Genomic DNA, 18,267 nt, shown 5'->3' with positions numbered 1-18,267 from the left:
AAAAATCAGAACCAGCGTATGTATCTCTTCGAACCCTTATGAACTTTTCGAAACTTAAGCGACGTTGAAAGGGAGACCTTAAAGGGGCCCTGAAATCCAAATGCATGTTGATTTGTATTGATTTACGATACCCTCAACATCACTTTTGCGGTGAAATGAATATCTAGAAACATTTCATATATATTTAACGATTTTTTTTCTTCTATTTTTCTTCAGATTACTTGGGAACGCCCACAAAAAATCCTTCCAAACCAATCAATATTAATATTCTTGAGATGACCTCATCTGTCAATCATTGCTAAAGTACTGAAATGTTTAACAAAAGGCATTGGAATTCACCTTCCTCTGGACTCAGCATAACTTGCATGTTTCTGTCATATTATGTGACTAACAACAGACATGGCGAGGGAACATGCAAGTTATGCCGAGTCGAGGGGAAGGTGCATTCCAATGTCTTTTGTTAAACATTTCAGTACCTTAGCAATGATTGACAGATGAGGTCATCTCAAGAATATTAATATTGATTGGTTTGGAAGGATTTTTTTTGTGGGCGTTCCCGAGTAATCTGAAGAAAAATAGAAGAAAAAATCATTAAAAATGTATGGAATGTTTCTAGATATTCGTTTCACCGCAAAAGTGATGTTGAGGGTATCATAAATCAACACAAATCAATGTGCATTTGGATTTCAGGGCCCCTTTAAGAGTGAAGTACAGAACTGTGGTGCAGGGAAGTCTAACATATTGGCGAGGTGAAGTGTAGAGAAAAGTGCAGTGTACCTGAGAGAAATGAACCAAAGTCTAGTGTTTCACGGTCTAACAAAGAGACACAATATTCAATACAATTTTCACAGAATAAGCATCGCTTAGTGTATTGAAGTATTTAACGCAAAACATGAAGCAAATTTATCAATACATAGCGGCGGCAATGGGCTAAAACTCCGAAACATGGCGGAGTGGTGTAATGTAACTAATATATTGACGACAAATCTTACACTGACGTTTGACTGAGGACGTAGCTGTACGCGTTGCAATAATATATTTGAGATTTCAGTCACTCCCATGAATAGCAATGTATATAGTATATGATTCTTTTTTAATCTGGTTTCTATTGGCTCAAACACGGTGAGAACAAAACCTCTACAAACTGCAGTACATTGCTTCAGATATACTAATCGTCAATGACTTGATTTATGCAAAGGAAGTAATTATCTCGCTATAGCAGCCATTGATTTATGATAATTGTCACTTTTTTCTATCACCTCAAGTTTAATCACATCTAAAATAATATTTTTCTGCTTACTTTCATTTTGAAATTAAATTTACGGTGTGACATCGTTATGTGAAAACCTCAGCTTACCTTTCATAATTTATGCCCGAAATGTATTTAGTCATGCCAAAGTACTTCTTGTGCAGGCGCGGTGGAGCACCCCAATTATCTCGCAGAAATCCATCGGCAGCCGAGCCTCATTTGCATAAAGTAAACAACATGTACTCGCGTAGTTGAGAAAAAGTAAACAACTTCTCAAGCTAATAACAATTGCAGGAAACCTATTTTCGGATTAAAATTGAGTTAGTTTGAATTTGAAAACATGTCCGAATATGCACATATAACATATTAAAGGATTTGACAATGATAAAATGTGAAATTTTAGCGAAAACCTGGCGAGCAAAATTACCAAAAATATGCCTCGAAAATCATCCTAAAATTCACGAAGTGTGATTGCGGAACAAAAGCGCCACTCAAACAAAGTACACCAAAATTTATTTATCTGCTTGCATTTTAAATTTCATACCATAATATTCCCGGCCATGGTTGTGTCGGAAAAAAACAGAAGGTGATGTCAAAAATGACACGAACGCAAAGCGTACAGGTCGGTCCCATGTATAATTAATCGCGTCACTGTGGCGTTGCATGTCACAGCACACACAACGCATTGCTGCATGCAGCGTGCGCGGCAGCAGCTCAGCAATCACCGCCGTGCGACACTCGGCAAAATTGACTGCGTCACGTGCAAACCAACAATGAGCACGAAATCCTGAATCTCACGTACCACGCATGCCCAATATTACGGGAAAAGAAATGACGTCATTTTCAATTGTTTCGCCGACTACAATTTTCTATTCCAAACCCTGTAGAAACAAGTTGATTTCTCAAAAAGTACAGGTGGTACAAAGCGAAAACTTTCACCATATATGGATTGAGGCCTGATGAACTTATGTTGCCAGTTTCGGACACATTGGAGCCCGGCCATAGTCCAGTCGGAAAAAAACAGAGAGCATGCTTTGCGAGAGGTGATTTTCAAAACGCTTTAATATCTCAAGTTCTAGTGCAGCAAATTTCATAATTTTTTCATCAAAAGGAAGGTTTTTAAAAACTTAGATAGTGTGGGAAGTTTGAGTTTACTAGCGGCACGCATAGTGGCACAAGGAGAAGGTAAAGATTTGACTTTTTCATGCACACAGTTTCGGGCAGCCGTGGATGCCCGTTGGAAATTCAAATAGAACGGGGCGATAATGAGATGCAAATTGGGGTGCTCCACCGCGCCTGTGTGTCACACGAAGGTTTTCAGAAGGATGCGAATGTCATTTTTTTTTTTACTAAGATTATGAGAATCTTTTATCCGAATGGAGCCCTTATAAGCCATTCTTGCATAGTTTCTGCGTGTAGTTCTCACAATTTACGTGCAAATTTCGTGTGTAAATGCGAACAACTCAATTAATATTCCAATTATCAGAGGTGAAATGTTTCCAAGGGAGTTGATATATGTCTTCGGTTGAAGTCAGATTGGTTCTCTTTTCTTTTTTCTTTCTCTCTCTATCATTTTTTTTTTTTTTTGGGGGGGGGGGCGCTGTGTACACGTTTGTTGTACATGTGTGTGTGCGTGTGTGTGTGTGTGTGTGTGTATGTGTGTGAAACGTATTCGCATTTATTTCTATACTGTAATATGGTTAAGATTTTATATGAAATTGTAATCTTCAGTTTGTATTACATGAATTAAGAGGTATGGAATAGAGATACAAATTATGTGAAACATCGAGTTACACAAATAGGTTGAAGTGTGCAAACACTTTGATTACTTTAATGAAATACATGATTTTTAGATCTAGGGCAATAGGCGCTCGCCTCTCGATCGAACGTGCAACTGTAGTTACTCCCGGATTCTCGGCCGCCGCCCTATTCACTCGCCTCATTCTTTTTGAAACAAGCTAACTGTTGTTCAACGTTATCGTGGCCTCATCATATTGCCAATTATTACCTATACGAGGTAGTTTTGCGAGGCAATTACAGTTGTTATTTTGCAGGGTCGGGAGTTCAGCGGGCGATATTAGAGCATATTACGAGCATCCGGGGTTTTACATATACAGTGGGCTCCCGTTATAACGAAATCCTCGGGACCGGCAGTTATTCTTTCGTCATATCGGAATTTTGTTATAACCGAACAAATAAACGATAGAAATACATAGAGTGTATACACATTGCAGCCAAAATTTTTACTTTGTTATAACCAGATTTTTGTTATAACCGCGTGTTCGTTATAACGGGAGTGAACTGTAAAACAGGGAGATGGGAAGAGAGATTCCACTCCTTCTCTTCCCACCTCATGTAAACATTCCGATCGACCGCGAAGAGAAAACATTCAAGGAATTCGCTGCGTGTCGATTACACGCACCGCAGAAGAACGCCGATAAATCAACTCATACAAGGTCGACCACTTCCACAAGTTCCAGCAGCACGACGCGTCAAACAATGACAAACTGCACAGTGACCATCAGTTATTACAACTCTCCAAATTGAAACAGAAGCAAAAATAAAGTGTAAAAGCGTTCAGATGTTTGAAGTTCGCCTGTTACAACTACATATGTATCTTTGAAGTTGGAGTTGAATGATATACATTGATGAACAATTTTTCAATTATTCGACATGTTGGTGATGATCTACAGGTAGTAAAATGTGGCTTGATCTATATCATAGTGTATAGCTGTATTCACATATTTTCTTAATTTACCTAGGGGATAGGTAATAATTATGATATTGACTGGCCTTGAGGGAGATACCAGATAAATATTGTCCGCACTGAAAGAATATTGCCCTCGTCTTCGACTCGGGCAATATTCTTTCAGTTTGGGCAATATTTCTGGTATCTCCCTCGAGGCCAGTCAATATTATATAATTATTACCTATACGAGGTAGTTTTGCGAGGCAATTACAGTTGTTATTTTGCAGGGTCGGGAGTTCAGCGGGCGATATTAGAGCATATTACGAGCATCCGGGGTTTTACATATACAGTGGGCTCCCGTTATAACGAAATCCTCGGGACCGGCAGTTATTCTTTCGTCATATCGGAATTTTGTTATAACCGAACAAATAAACGATAGAAATACATAGAGTGTATACACATTGCAGCCAAAATTTTTACTTTGTTATAACCAGATTTTTGTTATAACCGCGTGTTCGTTATAACGGGAGTGAACTGTAAAACAGGGAGATGGGAAGAGAGATTCCACTCCTTCTCTTCCCACCTCATGTAAACATTCCGATCGACCGCGAAGAGAAAACATTCAAGGAATTCGCTGCGTGTCGATTACACGCACCGCAGAAGAACGCCGATAAATCAACTCATACAAGGTCGACCACTTCCACAAGTTCCAGCAGCACGACGCGTCAAACAATGACAAACTGCACAGTGACCATCAGTTATTACAACTCTCCAAATTGAAACAGAAGCAAAAATAAAGTGTAAAAGCGTTCAGATGTTTGAAGTTCGCCTGTTACAACTACATATGTATCTTTGAAGTTGGAGTTGAATGATATACATTGATGAACAATTTTTCAATTATTCGACATGTTGGTGATGATCTACAGGTAGTAAAATGTGGCTTGATCTATATCATAGTGTATAGCTGTATTCACATATTTTCTTAATTTACCTAGGGGATAGGTAATAATTATGATATTGACTGGCCTTGAGGGAGATACCAGATAAATATTGTCCGCACTGAAAGAATATTGCCCTCGTCTTCGACTCGGGCAATATTCTTTCAGTTTGGGCAATATTTCTGGTATCTCCCTCGAGGCCAGTCAATATTATATAATTATTACCTATACGAGGTAGTTTTGCGAGGCAATTACAGTTGTTATTTTGCAGGGTCGGGAGTTCAGCGGGCGATATTAGAGCATATTACGAGCATCCGGGGTTTTACATATACAGTGGGCTCCCGTTATAACGAAATCCTCGGGACCGGCAGTTATTCTTTCGTCATATCGGAATTTTGTTATAACCGAACAAATAAACGATAGAAATACATAGAGTGTATACACATTGCAGCCAAAATTTTTACTTTGTTATAACCAGATTTTTGTTATAACCGCGTGTTCGTTATAACGGGAGTGAACTGTAAAACAGGGAGATGGGAAGAGAGATTCCACTCCTTCTCTTCCCACCTCATGTAAACATTCCGATCGACCGCGAAGAGAAAACATTCAAGGAATTCGCTGCGTGTCGATTACACGCACCGCAGAAGAACGCCGATAAATCAACTCATACAAGGTCGACCACTTCCACAAGTTCCAGCAGCACGACGCGTCAAACAATGACAAACTGCACAGTGACCATCAGTTATTACAACTCTCCAAATTGAAACAGAAGCAAAAATAAAGTGTAAAAGCGTTCAGATGTTTGAAGTTCGCCTGTTACAACTACATATGTATCTCTGAAGTTGGAGTTGAATGATATACATTGATGAACAATTTTTCAATTATTCGACATGTTGGTGATGATCTACAGGTAGTAAAATGTGGCTTGATCTATATCATAGTGTATAGCTGTATTCACATATTTTCTTAATTTACCTAGGGGATAGGTAATAATTATGATATTGACTGGCCTTGAGGGAGATACCAGATAAATATTGTCCGCACTGAAAGAATATTGCCCTCGTCTTCGACTCGGGCAATATTCTTTCAGTTTGGGCAATATTTCTGGTATCTCCCTCGAGGCCAGTCAATATTATATAATTATTACCTATACGAGGTAGTTTTGCGAGGCAATTACAGTTGTTATTTTGCAGGGTCGGGAGTTCAGCGGGCGATATTAGAGCATATTACGAGCATCCGGGGTTTTACATATACAGTGGGCTCCCGTTATAACGAAATCCTCGGGACCGGCAGTTATTCTTTCGTCATATCGGAATTTTGTTATAACCGAACAAATAAACGATAGAAATACATAGAGTGTATACACATTGCAGCCAAAATTTTTACTTTGTTATAACCAGATTTTTGTTATAACCGCGTGTTCGTTATAACGGGAGTGAACTGTAAAACAGGGAGATGGGAAGAGAGATTCCACTCCTTCTCTTCCCACCTCATGTAAACATTCCGATCGACCGCGAAGAGAAAACATTCAAGGAATTCGCTGCGTGTCGATTACACGCACCGCAGAAGAACGCCGATAAATCAACTCATACAAGGTCGACCACTTCCACAAGTTCCAGCAGCACGACGCGTCAAACAATGACAAACTGCACAGTGACCATCAGTTATTACAACTCTCCAAATTGAAACAGAAGCAAAAATAAAGTGTAAAAGCGTTCAGATGTTTGAAGTTCGCCTGTTACAACTACATATGTATCTTTGAAGTTGGAGTTGAATGATATACATTGATGAACAATTTTTCAATTATTCGACATGTTGGTGATGATCTACAGGTAGTAAAATGTGGCTTGATCTATATCATAGTGTATAGCTGTATTCACATATTTTCTTAATTTACCTAGGGGATAGGTAATAATTATGATATTGACTGGCCTTGAGGGAGATACCAGATAAATATTGCCCGCACTGAAAGAATATTGCCCTCGTCTTCGACTCGGGCAATATTCTTTCAGTTTGGGCAATATTTCTGGTATCTCCCTCGAGGCCAGTCAATATTATATAATTATCGCATCGTTCCAGTCAGGGCCGGCGCAGTGTTTTCAAAAGTGTGGGGCCCACTTCCGGGTTTCATGAGCTAACAAGCAAAAAAAAAAAAAAAAGGTCCTCAGCTCGTCTCTCTCCGTCCACTTCCGCTCCAACCTCCCCCCCCCCCCCCGCCCTCGCTCGCTCCGCTCGCTCGGTCGCGTTCATGACATTCAGTGGAAGAATTAATACAAGAAGTTTATTTTAATGATACCATTTTTTACCCAAATTGTTTAATAATAATTGTCATCAAAATATATTGCTACCTTAAACAAAGTGGGACCGTTTCAAGTCGACAAAACGCTCAAAAACATGCATCAAGTTGCACCATGTTCAACTTCAAAATGCAAAAAGTTCTCACTGTGGGAGGGGGGGACACCCCCCCCCCCCTCCCTCCCTCCCACCCCCGCCCCCTCGCTCCCTCCGCTCCGTCGGGCTCGGTCGCGTTCATGATGTTCAGTGTAATAATTAATACAAGACGTTTATTCAAATGATACAATTTTATAGGCAAAATTGTTCAATAATAATCTACATCAAAATGTACTGCTACCTTAAAGGTAGGGGATACCTTTTACAGACCTCCCAAAATGCAGCAAAACATTAAATATGAACCTCAGGGGACTTGTTTAGGCCACTGCTGAGAAATTTGGAAGTCAACAGTTATCTACAATTTGAATAATGCACAAAACTCAACTACTCAGTAGTTCTGTGTGTCAGCCACACTTAAGCCTTTTTGTTGCAGTCTTCTGTATTTTTTATCTATAAACACAAATCTTTAAGTATAAGAGCTGATGTAATAACATATAGAGTGTGTGGCAAGAATGTATATAGAAATGTTTGTAAGTTTTGATGAACTTTCTTCACAAAATATACATGATGGACACACATGCAGTGCATGGGTCTGCAAAGGTAGCCTAGCAATGTACTGGAATTTACGGTGAGCCCCGAAAAAAATTCAATTCAAAATCTAACGGTCAATAAAAATGTACTAAATGTTACCTTCCGTGCACTTTCAATACTTTATGGGAGTTTCTAAAACTCTCTTCAACATACCACTGTATTTATACAACTCTTCATTTAAGGCATGCAAATGGGATTCCCTACCTTTAAACATGTGGGACTGTTTCAAGTCGACAAAACACGCAAAAAATGCATCAAACTGCACCATGCACAACATCAAAATGCAAAAAGTTCTCACTGTGGGAGGGGGAAACACCCCCTTCCACCCCCTCGGGAGCATCTAACCGGTCCCCCAAGATCAAATCCTGGCTACGCCGGTGATAGGCCCTATTTGAGTAGGCCTTCAAAGTGATGTCGCACAGGCGGAGCAAGAGCTGAAATACCACGATTTAGTCATTCAATTATATATGAATATTTCATTTTCTTACTTGTGTTTTTTTAAAGGAAAACAATCCAAAATTTTACCAAAAGTGTACACCAGATGGCTGAATTTCAGGTTTGTAAATGCAAAATCTTCCTCGTGTGGGAGGGGGATACCCCCTCCCACACCCCACACCCTCCCCCCGCTCAGTCGCTCCGCTCCCTCGCTCAGATATTTCACAAACAAAAAAGGGCATCCATACTTTTAAGGTCTGACTTTCCGCCGAAAGTCATCTCACAAGCAAAAAAAAAAAAAAAAAACCCAAACAAACAAACAACAACAACAACAACAAGAACAAAAATCTTCAGATTTTTGCTTCCACGTTCCTCCCACTTTATTTTTCATGCAAAAGAGTGTGACATTATTGATCCCTAAAGTGTGTGTGGGGGGAGGGGGCACCAAGCTCCCCCCCTCCCCCCCCCCCCCCCAAGGCTGCGCCGGTCCGGTTATGGGCTTTTATCGCCAATAATCCCCCCCCCCCCCCAACTCCTCAGTACGGAATCACGCCGTTGATGCGAGATCGTAATAGAATCAGAGATCCTGATGACACTTTTCGATAGTCTCGCTCTCTTGAATTCCGAGTCCATCAACCTTTAACCAGGGAAGGGAAGCACCTCGTACGTTGGTCCGATCAGGAGCTCTTCGATGATTGGCTGTTCAAATTGCGCGGCGTAATGATGACTTCGTACGGAGGAGGGCTGTACGTCAGTCCGAAGTTACCTTCGTTGACATTCGGCAAGGCTCGGCCGTCGTCGGGAAAGCGAAATTCAAACCAGCGAAAGATGTTGCTGAAGTACGAGAAGAGCATGGTTTCTGCCAAGTTTCTGCCAAGGCATTTCCGTCTGCCTGTATCATAAAAGAAACACAATTGATTCAAATTGAAAGGAAAAGAAAAACACGAAGAGAACTGCTGAGGTGTCACCATTCTGCGGATTTAGGTTACGCTTCGATGCTGCGACAGATAGAGTTTAGTCAAACATTAATGCCTGCTGTGACGTATTCGTTAAAATGTGTATCATGACCCACAAACGGGATCGCGGATATAGTGGTTTAATGATAAATTCAAATTTACGGCCTTTTCTGATGTACACAAAATAAGTATGAAATATGTTCTGACAACGATCTGTCAGCATGTTCAAAACGTCAAAACCATGTCTCCTTTCGCCACACCTTTAAGCAGGGTTGTTACTTATACGGGCTTTTTCTATATAATCCTCTTCTCAAGCATTTTTCACTTCATCTCGTTTGTCGTACTGTTCAAAACGACGAAACCATCTTTCTTCTCACCACACCTTCCACTCGCCTTTTTCTGTACATACAATCCTCGTTTCCTGCGTCTTGCATTTCTTCTCCGTAGTCGTACTACCTATATCGCTATACCTCATGCTGTTGGTCATTTTATTCTATACCATATACCTTCGTGTCTGCATTATTTTCTTCTCGTATACTGCCGCCTCATAACCCTTCCATCATTCGCTGTCCCCTGTACATGTACTAGATACACACCCTTATGCGTCTGCATTACAATGTATTTCCTACTCGTACTACCGTAGCGAAAAATCTTGCTGCTAATCGCTGATCTCCTCTGTCAGATCCTCTCATACTACCCTCTCTGAGATGTTTTTCCCCCAGAACTACCCCTTTGTACACATCAAACTTACAACAAGGAATAAAATGATCTTATGCGGCTAGAAATTATTTTTCACGAATCAGTTAATACTAACTTAGGTTGTCGCAGGTAAGCCGTTGACGTCTGCAACCATCGGCCAACCACCAATAAGAACTGCCTTGCAGACATCTCATCTTGCCGGCGTGATATTTAAAACATCAGTAAACTGATCTACTAGCTGCATGAGGCTTGTCGACCGCCAATTAAGAAATGTCATGATGATTGTATGTCATGTTAATAAGCCACAATTTAAGATCTCATGAATCTAAAGTACCATAAGACTCGTTTATTTCACACATTAAATTCAATCACGATCAGGCTACTATCTCAACCAATCTCACGTTTGAGAGAGGAAAAATCCTGACGTTTGAATAAATATCAACGCCTACCTATAACAATCAGAGTTTGACTTTTTGTTACATACAGCCCTGGAAGGATTATACTTTGATTTATAGCTTCGATGGACAATTCCGAATGATATAAATTGAATGGCATTTATAAGACCGAGATATATAGAATACGTCTTGAGGTGTGTAAGGTAAAAATGTTCATTCATGCATGCATTAAAAATAAAACTTCTGTCAAAAATCAGAGAAGCTTCTTATGTACGCACACAAACATTACATGAGCATCTCTCCTTCTTCCTCCACCCCCCCCCCCCCGATCCTTTCGCAATGTCTCATTCTTACTTCTTGTTCAGTGTTGGCTGCCATGGGGTGTAAAAATGGAAGTGTGATAATATTGAATGGAGCAGGTGGTTCCTACATGGACAGCAGAAAGAGAAGCAGTTACCTTAATAAGCCATTTCGTAATTAGCGCATGTGCACATTTCGGAAAATGACTTTTCTTTTTTTTTCCTCTCAGTTGGTGAGGCTCTTCAATCGTTTCATAGAGACACAATGACCTGCTGGTCAATTTGCATTGACCAGCAGGTGACCAGAGAAGCCTCACAATCAAGCATGAATAATCATTACATCACAGATACTTATCGCAATGAACTTAAACGAACATGCTTGTTATGGCCTCTTTTCTGCTCGTGCGCAAAGTCGAACTACGAAACGGCTTATCAGTGTATGTAACCTTACCTTACTCCACGATGGAAACGCGTAGATGTTATCCTCGTATATTGACTGTGCACAATAATCTAGTAATGACTTAACTTCACAGGCATCTTTTCTTTCTATTTACAACTTTAGTTTTGCTTCCATCGTGAAGCAACACGAAGTTACTGCCATCTTCACCTCACGGAATGCTCACCTTCACCAAATACCACGATCGCATCTCTGCTCCCGCGATCAACTTTTCCCGCGTCGTCTAGGAATCTGTCTGGTTTGAATTCGTCCGGATCCGTCCAAACGTTGGGGTCCCTATTTATGGCCCACTCGTTCACCCACAACTCTGTCCCGCTCGGAATGGTATAGTCCATCAAGGTGACGTCACGGGAAGTCACGCGCGGAAGGGAGAGCGGAGCGACGCAAGAGCAGCGCAGAAGCTCAAGAACAGCAGCGTGTGTGAACGGTAGCGAAGCACGTCTATCGAGTAGTATGACGTCATTGGGATCGTCCGAGACTGTGTGGCTATCAAGTTCTTTTTGGACCTTTAAACATGAAAACGAGTGGAAGCAAGCACAAATGTCATTGGTACAAGGAAATAAACTCAAATACAATCATGACACTATGCGCCAAGTTTAGATGATTAGCATTATACAGTTACTTTAAGTCTGTCACCGTACTTTGGTCTCTGTAGTAGATTACCAAAACTTTTCTCCATGAAGTTTGAAAGGTCGCTTTGCTAAACAACACAGTGTAAAAAATGTGTATTGTATTCCACAGCTGCTGGGTGACATTGCATAGCGCAAAGCGAGTCCGCTGCAAACGTGCATGTATATCGTGAACATTGTCTGTTCCCATACACACTTGCACCAACAGCTCATGGTATACACGTATCCGGCAAGTCAGGTAACCGGATATTATCGCTTCAACCGATACACTTGTTTTTTCTGTCATATACCCAACAATGCGGAGAGTACTGTAAAACGTTAATTCGGTGAGGTCTCTAAGAGAAATATAGGCACATCTTTATTTTACTATAACTCGTAAGATGAATATGTGACAACAATAAGCAAATCGTTCTCCCATTGATAACATAATTAGGAAGGAAACATACTCACTTTGTTGAAAGCATTGAATTATGCCTCGGTCAAAAAAAAAGAAAGGAAAGACAGAAGACTTGAGATGAGTTCTTTTTTTACAAGGAAAAAGTCAAAATCTATTTGAGCTATATTACTTTCCATGTCTATTTGCGACGTCAGAGACCCTTCAACATAATTAGGGGTTAGATGTAGAAAGCATATTATGCACTCACTAACTGATAGAACGTATAAAATGAACCTTTTCTGCAGTACAGCTAAAATGCCATAACACATTTTCGGTTTTGCATGTAGACATTCTTAAAAAATATCCTTCCTATAAAGCTATATCCTCTGCCTCACCATCTATCACAGGGCAGGACAAATCATTAAGAAATATATCAATTTCCGACGCTTTCCACGGTTTGTTTGTTTGTTTTTGTTTTGTTTTTGTTTTGTGTTGTTGTTTTTTTGGTCGCAGATTCTAGTGGTCAAAACATTTTCCTGATGCTGATGTCAACTTCATCAAAGCCTATGTCATTCGAGAGCCGGACTGATTTGATTCCTTAACAGCTTAAAAACATGGAATTATTTTTCTCCTCTTTACGAGCATTCACCGAACTATGCTTAGTGAAACCACCTATTATTTTGACATTCCTATTAATCTGACGGTAAGCTATGTTGATGATTATGATTGAGAAGAAAAATATACCCGTTTCTGGACGCTTGGGTTTAAACACATGAAGAGAATTCCCCACATCAGCGTCTCCGAAGTTGTTCCTGTTCCCGCGCCCAAGAGGTCAAACATCGCCCTCCAAATGTCGTCTGCGTCAAATTCGCTTTTCGCGCCATTTTCGTCCCTTCGAGATGTTTCTTTCAAGTAAAGGTCCACAATATCCTCGTGAATGGGCACACCATCTCTGACTTGATTCTGATGATTGCCGACGATTGTTTTCAGTATGCTCTTGAATTTGTCTATATCACGGCGTAGCTTGCTGTACAGGGGCGTGTAAAAAAGACGCGGGAATATGTGTGCGAGGGATACTCCCGACAGACCCCTGGACATGCTCTCCACGGCGGCGAGTGCTTCGGCGATGTCCGCATTTGTTCGGACGTCGAGGCAGTGGCCGAAACACAACGAAGAGACGATTTCGGCGATCGCAGCGCTGATTTCGGCACTTGGCTGGCACTGTTGATTCTCTCGGAGCATGAGTTGATAGCGTAGGTGAAGTAGTGAGCTCTTCAAGGTGGTGTTAAAGGCCGAGGAACTACTCAGACCTTTGCGGAAACCGCTGAGGACTATTCTCCGATGAGTCTTCCATGTTGTTCCGTTTTCAAAAATCACGCTTCCTTTTTTTGCGCGTAAAACAAAGAAACAGAAATATTCATGACTGATGGGTTAGTAGATACGGCGAAATTCTTATGGAAAATGGCACGGTGTGCAGCTTTATCGAGGTATACAGTAGGCCTATAGGGGCCATGCATGCACCGAGAGGCTCCAGTTAGAATTATGAATTCCTAGGTGCGAAGGAATAACACTATTTTCTGAGGGGCGCAGCTCCCAAGAAAATAGTGCAATTTCTGTCACCAAGGAATCTATTATTTCACTAGTAGCTCGAAACAGTGCCTGATATGATTGCTTTATATCCCTCTATCGAATCTCGAAATAAACAATAAACTTGTTAGAATAAATATGTTTACATGTATAGCGCAGATGAACATCTAACAGTGCACCGCTGATGTGAATGCGTTTACGTTAGCACTGATAGCACCGATCAAACTAAAAGCATACTGATGAAAAAACGAAAACAAAAAACTATCGTCTATCTATGACGTCATATTCATGGTATAGTGCATTATACAATGGGCATGACGTCACGATATATAGCACATATTCTCCATCGACATTTTGTCTTTGACATGTCATCATCAGCATCATAATATACTAAATGTTCTGTTTGGTAAAATGACGCAGGATTTCATTAATGAAAGATGTAAAGCTCAATGAGTCATATCAAATCCAAGCAGAACAGTCTTATGAGCCTTGTTCTTACTTCGTCTTATGCTGAAGTAAAAGGAGCACACTGTAGGGTAGCTTTCACAGTAATGTAGGCCTAAATTAATAATATTCCTAATCCGTATTCAGCATCCAGCTAAAAATAATGAAATGGTAAATCCAACATGTTTAGTACTAAATTTAACATTTTTCATACAGTTGGCAGAGCGACAAACTTTAAAATGTGGATTTATGTGTCATCGATTATATTTAATCACAAATAACACTTGAACAATACAGGCCTATCCTTTCTGGAGGGCACGGAAATCAAGGGCGGATCCAGGAATCCCGTAAAGAGGGGCGCCTTTACAAAATTAAAGGGGGCGCACGTCCCCCTCCCCCCCCCCCATTTTTCTTTTTATTTCTTAATTTGTTTTAACAAAAAATTGGGGTCGCCCGGTGTGCTCCCCGCCTGGCGATCCGCCACTGGAAATGGAATATCTGGCGTAGGTGCCTACCGCTCTGCCCAACATCAATATGGCAAAGTGTTACACTTTTTGTTTTTTGTTCAGTGACAAATGATGTAATTGACACAATTATCCTTTTATTGCAACGTACTTTACAGGTCAAGTTTCGACACACCCTACCCTTTGTGGAGAACGCCAACTCAAGTAAAGGAGGTATTCGACGATCAGACGTAAATGATGCATTTTCGACTAAGACTTTCTTCACGACAGGTGCACTGCTTAACACCACCACCTTGCTGCTTGGCCCCACACTGACAGTCATCAGAGGACCAAACTTAGCGGCTAGACCAGCGAGAGCTCGATGGGGCTGCCCGCCGTAGAGTATGGCTGGAAGATTGCCAACGACGGGCCAGGCCCATGGTCCTGGTGGTAGCTTCCCCGAACTCTTGGTTGTTTTTGTCAACACCAGGCGCGCCACCACACACGTTATCACAAACACGAGAAGGGTTGTACTCGAGAAGAAACCACACATTTTGAGGTCTTTATTGCTTCTGTAGTGTGAGACCACGCTTCCGCATTTGCTTCGGGACTAGTGCTCGACAAATTATGCACAGCCACCTTCTGTGCTTCTCCGCTCACGATTTCCGCTCCCGAGAATTTTGCCTTCGGTTTATGCAGTATGCCTTTGCAAACGATTTAGCACGTAGATCAATAGTCCTCTAGTTCTATGAATGATCTTCGAATGAATGAGGTTTGTATGCAAGAGTGAATTCATTGAACAGACGAACCCCAGGCTCCTTAGGGGCTTTGCTTTATAAGAGGTATTTACCATTCAGTTCACCTTGTATCATGTAATCTTTAGCTGATAGCGGAATTGTTTGTGGTATACAAACAAAGTATTGGAGGTCACAAACACATGACATTTGTATTGTGAGGTGTCCAAAAGGAACCGAATACATGTACTCCAGATATTTTGCAAGATCTGCATCAAGGCAGACAAAACAAGCAGGGAGATCAATTCGGGTCAATCACAACTCCAGGAAGTGGCTTCCGAATCTCAATATCCCCAAAAGGGCTATCATATTTATACTGATAACATGTGACCTTAGCGCTGTACTTTTTTTTTTTTTTTTTTGCTTGAAGTTGTGATGATGTTACGGTGGTGGGTTAAAAAGAAATTAAACGGAAAAGTGATTAAGAAACATACGGATTTCCCGATGTGTTGTCATTTACAGTGTGTCTTAGAACCTAAACACAAAATATGTGTACAGATTTTGGCATTCCTGCTGCAAATTTCACATTGTAAAGTAAGGATATTAATCACGTGAGAATGCCTGTGAGATATCAATACTTCTATTTTTTTTTTTTTTTTTTTTTTTTTTTTTTTTTTTTTTTTTTAGTAGTAACAACTTGTGTAGGCATCTTTTATGGTAATACACTTGTAGTTTTATTTTCATGAAGCAAAGTGGTGAACAATCATTGAAATTATTAAGAAGCGGTATCCTGTACAGGACTGGTATTATTTTTTTGTCTCTTCTCTTGGACATTATGTATCTGGTTGTCTCCGATCATTACATCACATTGTAGTTGGCATTTTATGTCACTTACACTTTTGTTTATCCCCAATGTGTTCTCACCTCCATGTCTCATCATGAATACAGTGCTTCTGATCTGTCCTTGATTTATCATCTCTCTTCAGGTGTAGCGCTCTCCACTTTTCTCTTGCAGTTGTTTTTCAATTGCTATACTACTTCCTTCCTTTTCTCAAACCAGGGGTCCGTTTCATGGATGTCTTATGAGAGACCTTTTGCACATAGAAGACACTTATGAGAGACTTTTTGCTCATATAAGACACTTAGGAGGGACTTCATGAAACAGATTTGAAAGTCTTTCATAGCTACATATGAGCGACTTTGGCCATTCTAAGATTATTTAAAGACTTTTATGTGATGACTTCATGAATCAGATTCCAGGAATGTATTTTTCCCCTTTTCTCTTCTACCCCTCTCTGCTGTGTTTCTTTTTTTATCTTTCTCCCTTTGACAGCACACATTTTACCTTGACCAGCTGGGATCCGTTTCATGAAGACACATAAAAGTCTTTACATAAATCTTAGAATGGCCAAAGTTGCTCATATGTAGTACATTATAATGAGAGACTTTCAAAGAGAAGTAAAATCCATTTCATGAAGCCTCTCATAAGTGTGCCTTATGAGCGAAAAGTCTCTCGTAAGACTTCCATGAAACGGACCCCACGAGTAAAAAGTACATGGCATGACTTGTTTGGAAGGAAAGGTTTAGCAGATACATCCATGCATGTCTGAATGAGAAGATACAAACACACGGTAAACTACACACAGAAAACCACATATTTTCTCGTGACTTTCAAAGCAATAATATATTATGCTCTCTCAATATGGCTGAACAGTCATATACAATTGTACACTATCATGCTTACAATTTTCAAATATACATGTAAAACAATGTGATGCGAAGTGCATGGGATGACACTTGAGGAAAAAGCATGAGATAAAAGAATGTCATTGCTGAAAGAAACATGGCTCAATAAAAATAAAAAAAACAGTTACAATGTAACACATTAAGGCAATTCAAGATGTCGGTTATGTACTCATTGCGGGGAGGTGGGTGGAAATAAAAAGTGCAGTTTTTGAAACTCTAGATTTGGAAAGCCTTTCCAAATGTGCATCAAATTTAATTTTCATAGTGATTAAGACATCACATGCTTCATACTTGACAATAAAACTCAGAAATATTTCTCATCTTTTACTAACACAGTAAAAGATGTTTTGAAATGCAGTGCACTCCCATTATTATGAACACAGTCATACAATTTTCATTAAAAAAAAAAAAATCAAAATTCAGGTCCCAAAATTATCATCTATATATCTGTACACACTATGCTATTCAGCTACAATGTAATCTTGATGTAACGAAAGAAAACCACTGGTCTGAGGACTTTGCTATAGGGGGATTACATTGTATTGATTAAAATTCCTCCAATGTTACTTCACTTACTAAGTCCTTGTCTGGAGTTTTCAGAGTACATGTATTGAGCTATGTACCTCTAATTCCAAATACATCCCAATCACTCATCCATAAAAGGCAAGCAATATGTGAGCATTAAAAGTAGTACAGAATTAAAATGTGAAGAAATTGATAAAATAATGCCTCCTAACAATCCAATATAACACTCACACACACACACACACACACACACACACATCTTCAACTGCCAACTCTATGGTGCATTCACAGCATCTAGGCGAAGGTGTTTATTTTGCCTTTCTCTACATAATGTAAAATATTCAGCTAGAATGAGATGCAGCAGGTATAGCAAATATGAAAAATCTTTCATATATATGAGATTTGGGACAGATTCTCTGTGTCATCATACACTAAACTTTCTGTAAGTACCTTATGACAGAGCATATGAGATGTAACTTGCATTCATTTCTGATCAAAACAATTACTCAGACTTACATGGACTGTCAACTCAGGGAAAGTAATCAAATGGTGCTTAGTGTCATTACCACTGGTGATGAGCGCAACAATAATATTGTATTATGATCTATATTTCTGATAAAATGACCTTGAAAAAAAAAGTTGATGACTGCAAAGAACAAGCACCCAGTTCCACCTCATTTGCAC

The 18,267-nt window shown here is 40.0% G+C and overlaps 1 protein-coding gene across 1 annotated transcript; it reads right to left on the bottom strand.

The window, feature by feature from the left end:
• Positions 1–8,822: 8,822 nt before the first annotated feature.
• LOC140239008 (cytochrome P450 2U1-like) lies at positions 8,823–15,612 on the bottom strand. The gene is made up of 4 exons (XM_072318906.1): positions 14,780–15,612; positions 12,849–13,486; positions 11,266–11,605; positions 8,823–9,185 (listed from the first exon to the last, which is right to left on the bottom strand). Exons 1-4 carry the CDS (start codon positions 15,129–15,131, stop codon positions 8,971–8,973), a joined length of 1,545 nt encoding a protein of 514 aa, XP_072175007.1. The 5' UTR covers positions 15,132–15,612; the 3' UTR covers positions 8,823–8,970.
• Between the last annotated feature and the right edge of the window lie 2,655 nt (positions 15,613–18,267).

Source organism: Diadema setosum, chromosome 15 (genome assembly GCF_964275005.1).
Source record: "Diadema setosum chromosome 15, eeDiaSeto1, whole genome shotgun sequence".
In the NCBI taxonomy this organism is placed as follows: Eukaryota; Metazoa; Echinodermata; class Echinoidea; order Diadematoida; family Diadematidae; genus Diadema; species Diadema setosum.
This window is presented reverse-complemented; position numbering and strand designations above follow the sequence as displayed.

Excerpts from the sequence above, each read along its gene's own strand:
- LOC140239008 (XM_072318906.1), bottom strand. The coding sequence starts at position 15,131 with ATGTGTGGTTTCTTCTCGAGTACAACCCTTCTCGTGTTTGTGATAACG. Across the intron at positions 13,487-14,779 it reads GTTGGCGTTCTCCACAAAGG|GAAGCGTGATTTTTGAAAAC; the intron begins GTAGGGTGTGTC and ends GCGCAAAAAAAG. Across the intron at positions 11,606-12,848 it reads ACCCAAGCGTCCAGAAACGG|GTCCAAAAAGAACTTGATAG; the intron begins GTATATTTTTCT and ends TCATGTTTAAAG.